Below are 14,361 nucleotides of genomic sequence, written 5' to 3'. Positions count from 1 at the left end.
GTTATGACAAGGACCCCCCTCTCCCTCCTCTGGGCAGGGTGGCTCTACATCATCCTATGTTCATGCCCAGTACTTTGATGGAAAACTTAATACTCACTTGGAGCATGACCCAGTGTCCTCCTCTGGAAGCTTTCTCCAGTGCCATTTCAGCCACGGTCTCCTGACCTTGTCCTAAAGACACATTGTGGAATTTTCCTGAGTCAATTGTAAACCCAAGTCTTTTACCTGTGGGGGAATACAACATGGCGAGAGCAAATGTCAGAGGAGAAGAGGTGAGGAAAGTCTGAGTTTACTGGTCTAATGTACATCTGTGGTCACTATTGCCATCTTCTAGGTCACTTTCCTGGAGAATCTGAACTCCATCTCCATGGTTTCCACAAGTGGCTTTGTGAGCTCTCCACAGCTCCCTCCCTGTAAGCATTAGAAAAGCCTGTGGAAGTCAGTTCCTTTGGTTTTATGATAATGAAGCTTTTGACATTTTGATAGATGGCAGCATTGTTAGGGAGCTTTCTAAACTCCTGCAGGAGGAGCAAAGCATTTCCCTCAGAAAAAGGAGCAACATGTGGTAGATATCACATCATTTTTTCGAACAGATGGGTTCATTGGGTAAATGCACAAGCTCTCACCTTGTGAGGCCACATTTAAATTGAGCACAGTCAGGTCACAGCTACATTAACCTGGTATTCCTGGTGTAGGCCATGGGGAATAGTAATCCAGAGCACAAAGCGCCAGTGCCTTGCACAATCAAATAGACTTGCTCTAATGACCATTATTTAGTTACAGGGGGCGCAAGATTACATGAGCATGGAGAAAATTGCCCTCTGCCCTCATCTACTCAAAAGGTGGGAAACAGTACAAAAGAAACTTGCATGATGCCAACCAGATGAATGTTCCGTTTGAACATTTCTTCAGACTGCAGTGTTATTAGTCTTACATTTTCCATACACCCAACCTCCAACAAAGAGAGAGAAAGAAGAGAGAATGAACTGTGAACAGAAAGGAAGGGCAGGTGGGTAGCAGGTAAAACGTAGGAGGAAGGGCAGGCCAGTAAGCCCCCTGGCCACTCACCAAGCATCTCTAGGTCTTTGAGGGCATCCACCCCTGGGGACAGGATGAAGAATATGGGCGTGGCTGGGCCACTTTCTTCAAACGCTTTTCCTAAATCCAATCTGGTCCTCTCCCCATATTTTGCACCCAATTTTTCCTCGACAAAATTTCTATTAAAAAAGAAGATGCACAAATGATATGCCTCTGCTTCATGTGCAAACAGAGAAACAAGATGTCATTTGTTTACAATAAAAATGAATATCCCATTTGTTTACAATAAAAATGAATAAAAAACAAACAAAACAAAACAAAAAAAGAAGATGCTAAAAACATAATTGATTTCAACCTTGAAAAGCATTTCTACTTGGATAAACCTAAACCATAGGCACAGGAAAAAGAAGCAAGCCATGTTTATTATGTGGGGTGGCTTTTTACAATGACGAAATGATTCTAACTAGGTTTATGCAGGAGGGGTATCAATGAAACCCCTCTGTACTTACAAAACTCGGGAAAGCAGAGGCCTATGTTCTATTTGGGGGGCTTTTGAGACAACCCCCCAGTACCATCACCTGCCTGCATATGGCTTTGTATCCCCCAAATCCCCTGCCAGATTCCCCCATTACTTATTAACAGTTCATTAGATTTGCCACAGTGCAATTTTCCAGCCTGCTGGGCTTCTCATGAATATACAAATGCTTTTTGGGGTGTTTCTAACACAGGGAAGCTCAATTAAGCAGGGATTATTTTCCAGCAGCATCAGATTTAGCAGAAAGTAAGTACTACTAAGCAGAATTAACTTGTAAAGTAGGGATCGGCAGAGGTTTCTGAAAATTGGCTGAACTAGACAAAGCAAAGGAAAAAACCTGAGGCACATGAACACTATTGAAGAAAGAGGAGCACAACAGGGAAGGAAGCTGAGAACTCTTAGGTTAGTGAATTCAAATTAAGACTTGTGTGAATTAAGCAGCATATTACCATTTAGAAGCCAAAAGGGCAAAGAAAAAGACACCGGAACCAGGATATAGACACGGATTTCTGCTTTTAAATTGCACTGGTTGTAAAGTTATAGGATGCTGAGCTGCTCCATGAAAGGAATTCATTTTTTTTGTTGTTGTTTGACATGCTAAATCTTCAGAGCCAAAATGCTACTACTGAATAAAGATGATGGAATTTGTTCTTGGATAATGCATGTTCCTGGCCTCTGAACTCTGCTGACACCCATCTCTCTTCCAAGCATATTTCCATCAGATCCTGTCTCCCTTCCTGATTTCAAAATTGAGCTTTTCAGGAAGGATATGCTGGGTCTGCCAATAGACCAGCACACCGTTTAGTGAATTTTAACAATAGCGATGACTGAAATATGGAAATCTCAGCAGAATCACACCACACCTCATGGAAATGGACAGTTGACACTTCCACCAGATACCCTTATCCCCGGGGGCCAAGTTTCCTCCATGTTAACTTGAATTTCCGAAAGTGCCCTACCTGAGAGCATATGTCATCCTGTCGGGGCGCACTGCTCTCAAAATAATCAGCTTCTGTATTAAACTTTTCTTCTTCCATTCTTGCGGTAACTTTTCTTTTTCTGGACACTCAGATTCTACCCACTTCCTCCACTGCTTGGCAGATCCTTCCACATCTCTATCTATGCCTCGAAATTCTTCCATAAGGGCAAGTGCCTGGAGTGCAAAAGGAAACAGACGGGAAACTGGGAGAGCAGCTGACGGCCTGAGGACTTGAGGGGGCTCTAATCCCATCTTAGCACATCACACTGGACAGTCTTCCTTTCCCTCTCCAGATTTACTCTGTACCCTTTCCTGCCCGGCTTAGAGGGTGATCCCTAAGGATAACGTCAACTAAGCTCCCCTGTCCTTTTGCCTGGCTGGGTTTGTCAAAGGTAAGCACTTGCAGGAGACTAGGGACTGGAGAGAGGGAGGGAGGCAGGGTCTTTCTTTGCCAACTCTTTACCCTGGGGATGTCTTTGGCAATGACTATGGTAGCTTTCTCCTGTAATTTCATTTCTTACTCGTTCCAGTAGCTCCTTTCTCTCTTATTTCCTTCCCCATCCTTGGTTCACTCTCATCATTTTTGTCCACAATACAAAAATATATTCTTTGATAAACTCTCTTTATCACCCATTTGAATGCATCAACTGTTTTCTGCAAAGGCAGCATCTCAGCAATAAAAAACAAGAATTAAAAGAACTAGGGATATAGTTCAGTGGTAGAGCACCCTGGGTTTCAAACCCTAGTTCCACAAACAAAAAAGAAAATCAGAAAAAAAAAAAAAAAAGCTAGTTTTTTTTTTTTGGGGGGGGGGGGGGTTGGGTGGGGGTGTACTACGGATTAAACCCAAGGATGCTGTACCATTGAGCTACATCCTCGGTGCTTTTTATTTCTTATTTGGAGACAGGGTCTCACTAAGTTGTTGAGGGTCCTGCTAACTTGCCATCAACTTGAGATCCTCCTGCCTCAGCCTTCCAAGTGATTGGGATTCCAGGTGTGTGCCACTGCACCAGCCCAAACTAGTTTTTAAAATTAAAATCTTAATGTACTATAAAAATAGACATAATAGTTATTTTCAATGCACAGAAATATTTTTTCCTTTGAACAAAAAATGGGTCAAAGTTTAACATATGTTGAACATCTTTAAGGAACTCTAGAGCTCGGGAGAATAAACTCTTAAAAACACATTTGTGTACAACCATAGAAATGAAATGATGTACCCCATTTGTGTACAATGAATCAAAATGCTGTCTGTAAAAAATAAAAAAATAAATAATTTTAAAAACATAGGATCTTCTGACAGAACAATGGAATAAGGACTGATAAGTGGGGTTGAACAAGGACACTTTTTTCTTTACAATATTGTTTTGCTTTAACATTTTACAATGAGAATAAACTACTATTTTGTTGTATAATTTAAAAATATTTAGAAAAAGCAGAGAAATATAATTTTAAAAAATGAAATGCAGAAAATAGATTTAAGTAAGTTGAAAAAAACCACATTTATATAGCTTGACTTTTATCAAAGGTCCTGATGGACTACACATATTTATTAATAACTTTTCCACCCACAAATAGGTCAAAAGCTCCTTTACTTTCCAGTAAGAAGTTAAATAATTTAATAATGTGAATATAATGAAAGATCATCACATTGTATAGCACGTTTTTACCAATGAAATAGTGTCTATTATATCATTTGTAGCTTGACAAATGTATTTATCCTTTTATGAGAGCTAATATTTGAAGTAATATTTAGAAATTGAGAAAACAAGTTGTTTATGTACCTTAATAGCACTCCATGATTGAGTAGTCAGAAAGTCGAGGGGACTTAGATAGGTGTGTTCAACTGGGAACCTGAGCAGGAAATCCAGTTCCAGCGGGTCAACCTCTTTCTTTCTTAACAAAATCTTGAATACAGGAAATTGAAAAGGATCATTAAGTTTATGTGGAAATCACAACCTAGGAAGCAGTCACCAGGGAAGACAAGCCTCAATGAGCACAACCAAATCTGCTGAGAATTCTGGCAAGTATCTACTCCATGGTTGAAATAAAGATTCTGAGAGTACGTTCACAATTGCAAAACCATTCCTGGAAATATTATAAAAAATAACTGCAAAGCCTGATTTATTCCACTTCTAATGACCATGGCTATCAGCAACATATTTGAAATACACTTTGTATTTAATTTTCTGTTAGATATAAATCTATCTTAAAATTTGTGATAGAAAATGAGAAAGTCTCAGGTGACAATGGACTTAATTACTAAACAGAGAGAACTAATATCATAAGTTAACCTAGTATAGATGTTATATTCAATAAACTATAAAGAACATAAAAGAACTTTCTTGTATCTGAGATTATTTTGAGTAAAACTCAAAATTGTTTAACAGATACAACTAAACATAATTAACTGGAATAAACCCTAGGCAGTCTGATTGAGGAATTCATAGTACATTTTGGAAGGCAAAAATGAAATATTCCTAATTTCCATGTAGAAACATAACACCTCAATAAACAAGAGAAATTTGACTTTTATGTTATGTAGAAAATTCTAGATATTTTCAAAATGCATTAAAATATATTCTGTTTTAGTGAATAATTAATTTTTCTTAATTCAGTTTATTTCAATGAGTAATCATTCATATAGATAATGAAGATCTCATTTACATAGATTGGCAGGATTTGAGATAGATTCTACTTTATCTATGGTTTCCAAAGGGAAGTTTTAAATAGATTTGTGTATCAGGTTTTGTCATCCCTGACTCCTTCTTGTTAATTAACAATCAGTATATCATTTTGTAATTCCTTGTTCCTGTTGATCACACACATACTAAAACATGTACACTTATATTCTTAGAGAACCTAAGGGCATCTGTGAATATCAAAAACATCAAAAGGGAAGTGGTAGCTTATTATTATGCACAGCAGGTACTTACAAAATACCATCTCTGGTCAAGGTCCTTTGGAAGACACAAAACAGGTAAGGCACAGATATTTTCTCAAGGTTTTGAGGGACAGGAAGAACCATACAGCAAACTAATAAAAAATGACAGGCTTATTTCATCTGAACATGGAGCTTGAAGTTTTATTATTTTTCCTTCTTTTTTTTACCATGGACACCTTTATTCTCACAAAACTCTTTTGTGTAAGTCCAAATTAAAAAGATTAAAAGGGAAACTGGTATCAATTGAAAACAGGGTATGAAGCCTAGATGGGTAATCTCTTTACCCATTTTTTTAAACTGACAAATAATAGTCATACATTTATGGGATAAAATGTGATGCTTTGATATATGTTTACGTTGTAAAATGGTTAAATAAAGCTAATTAACACATACATCACCTCATATAGTAATCATTTTTTTTTTGCAGTGAGAACATTTACAATGTACCCTTTTTGCAATATTGAAATATACACTATGATTTGCAGAGGAATACTATGCAACCTTTAAAAAGAAAATTTTGTCATTTGCATCAACAGGGATGAAACCATTCAGTTTTTTAAACCATTCAGTCCTAGGATCTCTCAGATCTGGACTCAAAATCCTAATCCTAAAAGACCTTCTTGGTAGGCTCTGGAAGATTCCTGACAGGACCCAAGAAGGTAACAGAATGTCTCATTGAAGCTTTTCATGGTGATGGCTATGGTCGTTGCTTAATGTGCATAACCACCTAACCAAAGCCCTGTACCCAGGGGAGGGTTATCACATGCTCAGGTTCTCCATGAGAACCCCAAACGCTCCTTTCACTACTAAGCGCTTCCAGAAAGGCAACCCTGTTTTCAGTCAGCAGAAGGAAAACACGTGATAAACAGAGGCATCTGGTGGATGCTTCCAAGTGACTAGTCTCCTCACCTGAAAAGTCATGTGGGATAGGAAGGTGAGCTTGTCCTTCTCGAATAGCGCCTGGCTGGTGTAGAGGAAGGCGGCGTGGGTGATGCTCTCCATCAGGACAGAGAGGCGCCCCTGCGGGTCCTCCGCCTTGTCAGCCTGCTCGATCGCTCTGTGGAACAGCACGTTGAAGGCCTGGGGGATTTAATGACTATTAGAGGGTGCTCACTGGCGCCCGCATGTCCCGCTAGCCTCAGAAACACAGGGCCTCAGTTCGAGGTTTATCTAAGGGGAGAGAAAAAGGCAGAATTTTTAAGGAGATGATATGAGTTCTTTAAACAACTCCTGGCCCCAGGTAAATGCCCTCACACTGTAACTGTCATCATTAATGTGGGTTTCTATATGATTGGCTCTCATGTCCTTCCTAGCAACTAAGTTACATCAGGCTCTCTCCTTCCACCTGCGCACTTCAAAAAAAAAAAAAAAAAAAAAAATGTTTGACAAATTTTTGTGATTACAGTAAAATACACATAAAATTTGCCATTTACCAAATTTAAGTATATTCACAATATTATGCCACCAATCTCTAGATATTTTTTTATCCTGCAAAACTGAAACTTCACCTATTAAACAACCACCCATTCCCGCCCGCCCCCCACCCCCGCTTACAGGCCCCAATCCCAGCAACCAGGGTTCTGCTTCCTGCATCTATGAGTTTGACGATTCCAGGGACTTGATGTGGGTGGAGTCAGGCAACATTCGGCTTTGTGGCTGGCTTACTTCATTCAGGATAATGCCTTTAATAATCAGCCATGTTGGAGCACTGTCAAAATTGCCTTCTTTTCCTTTTAAGGATACATAATATCCCACTGTGTGCACACATCACATTTTGTAAATCCATTTATCCATTGAAAAACATCTGAGTTGCTTCCATCTTTTGACTACTATAAATAATGCTCCTATGAATATGGGTGTTGAGCTATATCTTCAAGAACCCCTTTCAATTATTTTGGATATGTTCTCCAAAGTGGAATTGCTGGATCACATGATTATCGCTTTAATTTTTTGAGGGATGGTCATAATGTTTTCCATTTTATACTTCCACCAAGAATGCACAAGGATTCCAATTGCTCCATGTTCTCAACATCACTTTTTTTTTTTTTTTTTTTTTAATTGTGGCCGTTCTAATGGATGTGAGGTGTGACCTTACTGTCGTTCTGATTTTCATCTCCCTAATAACTGGTGATGTTGAACATCTTTTCATATTCTTGTCGGCCAGGAAGAATATGAAAAAAATGTATCTTCTTTGGAAAAATTTCTACTCAAATTTTGAAGCTATTTCTAAACCAGGTTGTTTTTTCTGTAGTTCCACCCATGTATTTTTTTGGTATACCCTTTGGTTCTCTCTTCTGTTAAAATCACTCTTGGGCTGGGTGCAGTGGCGTACACCTGTAATCCCAGCGGCTCTGGAGGCTGAGGCAGGAGGATAGCAAATTCAAAGCCAGCCTCAGCAAAAGCGAGGTGCTAAGCAACTCAGTGAGACCCCGTCTCTAAATAAAATACAAAATAGGGATGAGGATGTGGCTTAGTGGCTGAATGCTCCTGAATTCAATTCCTAGTCCCCCCCAAAAAAATCACTCTTGGTATTTATTATTTTTTCATATTTTGGCAATAATGGGGCTGGATAAATTCATATAAATATATATGTCTATATACATTATACACAGAGATATGTACTTAAGTATATAGAAATACATCTGTTTATATGTTTATCTTTGGCCAGGGACCAGAGACCACAGACTGATTTGTATATATATATATATATATATATATACACACACACATATATATACAGACTGAATTGTATATATATATATATATATACAGACTGAATTGTATATATATATATATATATATGAATGAAAGTAAAAGCCTGCAATGACAGATACATATGGTAAATGCTGGTAAGAAGGCATTAGCAAAGTATTAACTTGATATTCTCATCATTAATTTAATACAATAAAATGTGCTTATTGAATGTACCATTTGAAGATTTTTGACAAATGGCAATATTCCAGTAATAACCACCATAATTAAGATAAAGAGCCTTTCCACTTTCATCACTGCAAAATAAAGTTTACGTGCCTCTTTACAGTCACTTCCCACCACCATCCCCAGCCTGTCACTGTAGATGAACCGTGCCTTTTCTATCATTTCACATAAGTTTATATGGTGGGTACCCCTAAGGGTCTGGATGCTTTTTTGCAACATAATGTTTTGGTGACATTCCAGTGTTTTCGTGTCTATCAGGCAACGTGTACCTTTACATTTTGAGCAATATCCAATGTATGGACGTGCCAAATTTATATATCCATTCACTTGTCAGTCCTTTGGATTATTTCCAAATAAAGTGCCTGTGAACATTTGTGAACAAGTTTTTGTGTGACATGTACTTTTATTCTTAGATGAATAGAGTAAAAATGAAAGATCCTATTGCAACTGTACATTTAACTTCATCAAAAATTACCAAACTGCTTTCCAAAATAGTTTAGCCCATCTGCATTAGCTCTAGCAGTGTGAGAGTTGCTGTACTGTATCTGTGCTAAAGTTGGTATTGACAACCTTCTAAAATTTTAGCCATTCACACATTTTTCTGATGGCTGCTGTGAATTTTTAATGTGTTTAAGGGTACACACATCTTATTATAGGCCATGTCTGTTCAACACTTATTACTAAGTTGTACAAGTTCTTTATATATCGCATTACAAATTCTTTGTTAGATACATGTATTGGGAATATTGTTTTTGCTAGTCTGTGCTTTATCTTTTTATTTTCTTAACAGTGTCTTTTAAAGGTCATAAACTTTAAATTATGATAAGGTTCATATTTTTTTTTTTTTAACTTTCTGTTCTGTCCTAAAAAAAAATCTTTGCCTAAGTCAGGCATGGTGGCACAAGCCTGTAATCCTATCAACTTAGGAGGATCATAAGTTCAAGACCAAACTCAGCAACTTAGCAAGCCCTAAATAATTTAGGGAGATCCTGTCTCAAAAAATAAAAAGGGCTGGGTGTGTAGCTCAGTGCTTACGCACCTCTGGGTTCAATCTCTAGATAAAAAAAAAAAAAATTGCCTAACTCAAAGCCCAAAGTTTTTCCCTCATTTTTTTTGTTTTTGGTAGAAATTTTATAGTTCAGTCAATTTATTTTGAATTAACTTTGTATATACCATGGTACAATAGCTGAAGTTTGTGTGATTCCACATGGTTTTCCAGTGGTCATAGCAACTTCAGCTGTAAAAACGGTTCTGCCCTCATGGATCTGTCTTTGCATCACTGCTGAAAATCAGCTGACCAGATGTTGCACTTACAGTAACTCAGTTCCAGTGATCTCTGCTTTTTTTAAAGTCTAACAACACTCCATCTTGATGAGCGTTAAGTTCATAACATGTCTTAAGATCAGTTTCTAGCTTTGCTTTTTTTCTGGAAAATTGCTTTTAGCTATTTTAAGTCCTTTGTATGTCCACACAAATTTTATAACCAACTTGCTGATTTCTACTAAAAAAAAACCCCATTTTCCAGGGTTTTTGATTGAGACCGAATTGAATCTGTAGATCAATTTGGAGAGTGTTAACATCTTAAAAAACAATTCTAATCCATAAACATAGATATTATATCTATTTAGTAATGATGTTTTCAATTTTTCTCAAGAATATTTTATAGTTTTTAGTATAAAAATCTTGCATGCATTTTATTAAAATTATGCCTTAGAGTTTCATGGTTTTAGAAATCATTATAAATATTACTGGGCTATTATTTTTATTTTCCAATTATTTCTCTTGTCTACAGAGATTCTGTATATTGACTTTATATCATGCAACCTTGCTTAAAATTCATTTCTTAGTTCTACTGGTTTTTTTGTAGATTTCACAGACTTTTCAACATATATCAGATCACCTGTTTAAAAAAAAAAGTTTTCCTTCTTTTCAAACTCTTGCCTTGTATTGTCTTATTGTACTGGCTAAAACTTCCCATATAGTGTTGAATAGAAAGCTATACTTGTTCATTTTTCAATATCACATTTGCTGTTGATTTTTGAAGATGCCTTTTATCATGTTGAGAAACTGCCATCTATTCCTTATTAACTGACAAGTTTTTCTCCTTTCAAAACCTTATGTTGAAATATGTCAGGTTCTTTGCAGTAACTGAAATGATCATTTGTTTTTTATTTTATTCTATTACTATGATGACTTACATTATGTGATTTTTTTAAAAATGTTAAATCAAGTTGTATTTCTGCAATAAATTCCACTTAGTCATATTATATGGTGCTTGTCATATACGGCTGAATTCAGTATGTCAATCTTTTCTGAGGACTTTTGCAACATGGCCCACAATGGGGACTGTTCTATAGTTTTCTCATAGTGCCTTAGTATATGAGTGCCTTGCTTATGTAATAGTGGCTTAATAGATAGTTGTTCTTATTAGTTCTCCTTCACCAAAAAAACATGAGAAATCTTTAAGATTCCTATATTTTCACAAAGATAGAATAGGCACCTCAAAGAAAATTCCTTATATTTCAATAAACCCTTCATACTTTGTTTAGAAACAACACACAAATGTGATATGATATCACATCAGTACTCTCATTAGCTCAAAGCTTTACTGAGAATTATGAATGAAAGTTCCAGAGAGCATGATATTTTTATTGTCGTTAACTAGTCCTTCATGAATACACTGACCACTTAGAGATAGATTCCTAGTTTCCTGAAACACATTGAAACTTCTGAGATTTTTTATTTTTCTTAGCCTATTCAACATTACCTTCAAAGAAAATTGATAGATAGGGTTGATTTTTCTGAGATCATTAATAACAAAATAAAGAAGAGATGCTCTTGCTGCTACTGGTCTGTAACATTCTCGGGTCTCATTGATTTTTCTTTCATTTTCTTTGGCTTCAGTCACCTACAGTGGGATCAAACAAAATTAGTAACTGACTCTTCATGTTCTCCAAACATTCCCAAGTAATGGAAGGATGTATTTGAAATGAGAAAGAATTCATATTAAAATAGATAAAACAAATGGTATTTAAGTGCTTGAGCTTTTCTAAAATTATTAAATCCATATTTTTAATTTTTTTTTTTTTTTTTCACAAATTGAGTTGTAGTGAGAATGGACATGATTTCAGCTGCTTTACAGATCACAGATTTAAACGACCATAATTGTTTTGGGTTCTATAGAGTTTGTTTCTCAGAAATGTCACCTTCCTGCCTCCCCTTTCTCTTTCAGGGCTTAATAACCCAGCTATATCACCTCCCAGGGATGGCTCTTAAAGTCTGCTGGGTCAATTCGATGCCAACAACTTTATTAGGCAACAAGGTATACAAAAGCTGCCAAGGTCAATAATACATCCGATAGCTATGCTCAATAAAAAGCTTCTATACAAAGACTGCCATGACTTTCTAATTCTAACTGCACCAGATCATCCATATGCTCACGTATTTCCATTTAGTTTTATGTATTAGCCTCTGGGCACATTCAGAGAGATAATTAAAAAAAATAAAATAAAACCTACCACCATCTACCAGCATATTCATTTTCATTCAAGGATCCAACCTCTGTTTCTTTTACCTAGGACTATGGCTTTACAAGATACAATTTCCCAAAGTATTTCTATAGATGTGACTCATGATATATATATATATGTATAAAAGGAAATAAAATATAGAGAAGAGGGAAGTCACTTTCATGGCAATATGTTAAGTGATACTCTAAGAGACAATTAGAAGTTAACTTCAAAGCTAAGAGTTAATTTACTTAATTGCCTTAGTCTTTATTATCTTAGGAGCTACCTAGAATTCACTTACTTAAAAGAATAGAGTAATTTGAAATTCTATTTCCTTGCTTAATTTAAGACAAATATATTAGATGTTTGGTGACACTGCTTCTTGGGTAATTAATAGATTGCTCATTAATGAGAATATTCCAGAAAGCAAATCAGGGCCTAATGGAATTCCGTTGGAAACAACGGAATGTCAAGGGTTAATGACCACAAGTGAAAGTCCAAAGTGTACACCATGCATATAGCATATTGAGATTTGCGTTGCACATTTAGCAGGAAGCCTACTTGATGAAAATTTTTACCAGCTTTTAGGAAATGTCATTTTCCCAGGGTAAACACTGCATTTGACTACAGCAGGAGACCATCTCTTGCTCAGTTTCCTGCCACTGCAGACCTACAAATGAAACTTTAGCTCCAAGGGTTTCTCTAAAATGCCAACAGACTGGGGAAATTGTGCTAAGACTATAGGATATAAGTTTTCCCAAGCTAAATGCTAAGCCTTTTTAGATTTTCCACCATAGAAGACAGCGGGCTCCAATTTTCTTCAAATCTGGGCACTCAAGAGAAACAATAGCCTGAGAGAAGCTAAAGTGAATGACTGGATCTCTGAGGAATTAAAGTTCAAGTTCAACCATCTCCATCTCCACTCTAAATCCCACACTGACCAATTCTTAAGGGCTCGTGGTTAAATGAATTCCACAGTATGTCAGTCCTCTCAGAGGAATGACCACTTTGATTGTATTGTAGTCCCCAGCATTTCACTAAAACAGAGCATTAAAAATCTCCAGCATCCTTTGCCCTCTCCTACCTTGTGCTCTATCTCTGCTGCGGTGGCCTTTGTCGTCTCCAGCCTCTCCACCAACTTGGTGTCATCTAGGAAGCTTCCCTCTGCTGCTGAAAGGCGCAGAAGGAGGTCATCCTCCAGGTGCTTCAACTCGATCTTAAAGTCATTTTGGTGCTTTGTCAAAACCAACTAATATGAACCAAGAAACATGTGAGAAATGGTGACTACACATAAAATTTTAAGAGGGGGTTTCTTAATCACAAATTTCATAGCCAGTCTTTGTGTAATAAAGCATATAACATTAAAACTCTACTGAATATACTTTGAAAAAATTCTTTTTAAAATTTCAGGAGGCATGTTAAGATCTAGTTGTACTCCCAGGTCCAGAGTATGAACATTTATTATAATCATTTAATACCATAAACCGCTAGAAAAAATCTGTTTAAGAAAACATTAGAAAGTTCTGGTTTCCACTCCGACATGACATGAGTTTGAAGACTCAATTCTGTTCTCATGATAAGACAAAACTAAGCAATGATTCTTCCATCAGAGAACTAAGGTCACAGGGCAAACTACCACTCTGAAAACTGGACAGCCAAATACAGAGAAATCACTATTCAAAATAATAATTGGCTAATTGTTAGAGGCACAGCTTGATAGTTAAAAATTACTGGACTCAGCTGTAGGGGCCCTTCAGGAGCCCTATCAAATTCTCACAAAACAGCAAGGAAAAATTCACTCCTGCCCTGGGCAGAGGCAGGGAAAGTAATCATTTTGTGGTGAACTCAGAGATAAGTAATCATTTTAAACATGTCCAGAGTTTTCTATTCTCCTTAACAAACACCTACCCACTGGGAAAATAACTTTATCAGAGTCTAATGTGACTCAGGGGAAGGGCAATTACACTACTCAGCCTCCTCAGGACTTCCTGTCTCACACAGGAAGAGGAGGAAAAAAGACTAAGGAACGCTTTTGAAGGTCACAGCCCACTGAGTCAAGCCTACTAAAACAATTCTGAGATTTAATCACAAATTTATGGAATACTTTCCACTCCAAAACTTTACTACTAGACTAGTAGGGTAACAGTAGATTGCACTTCAGAGAACTTTAAAATTCCATTTAAGAAAGAAATTTTCAGGGAAACTCAAAACAACAAGGAATGTAAAAACAGGAAAACTGAAGCCTATGACACCTAGAGCTATAGCACACATACTAATGTCCTACCCTAAACACCATTTACCTCAGTTTTAATTATCTAATACACTGTGTCCTACTTTCAACAAAAAAGTATAAGACATGACAGAAGGCAAAAAACATAGTCTGAAGAGACAAAGCAAATCACAGAATAAGACTCGAGTA

At 36.8% G+C, this 14,361-nt stretch overlaps 1 protein-coding gene across 1 annotated transcript in view; it reads right to left on the bottom strand.

The window, feature by feature from the left end:
- The window catches only part of DNAH11 (dynein axonemal heavy chain 11), a 335,620-nt gene that overhangs the window by 27,473 nt on the left and 293,786 nt on the right, over positions 1–14,361 (bottom strand). The window contains 7 exon segments of the mRNA XM_079151923.1: positions 98–225; positions 1,069–1,217; positions 2,533–2,726; positions 4,337–4,459; positions 6,406–6,576; positions 11,201–11,341; positions 13,027–13,191. Of these exon segments, the coding sequence (XP_079008049.1) occupies positions 98–225; positions 1,069–1,217; positions 2,533–2,726; positions 4,337–4,459; positions 6,406–6,576; positions 11,201–11,341; positions 13,027–13,191 (1,071 nt within the window).

Source organism: Sciurus vulgaris (genome assembly GCF_902686455.1).
Source record: "Sciurus vulgaris genome assembly, chromosome: 8".
NCBI classification, from domain to species: Eukaryota; Metazoa; Chordata; class Mammalia; order Rodentia; family Sciuridae; genus Sciurus; species Sciurus vulgaris.
The sequence above is the reverse complement of the archived record's forward strand: the minus strand, read 5'-3'. Positions and strand labels throughout refer to the sequence as shown.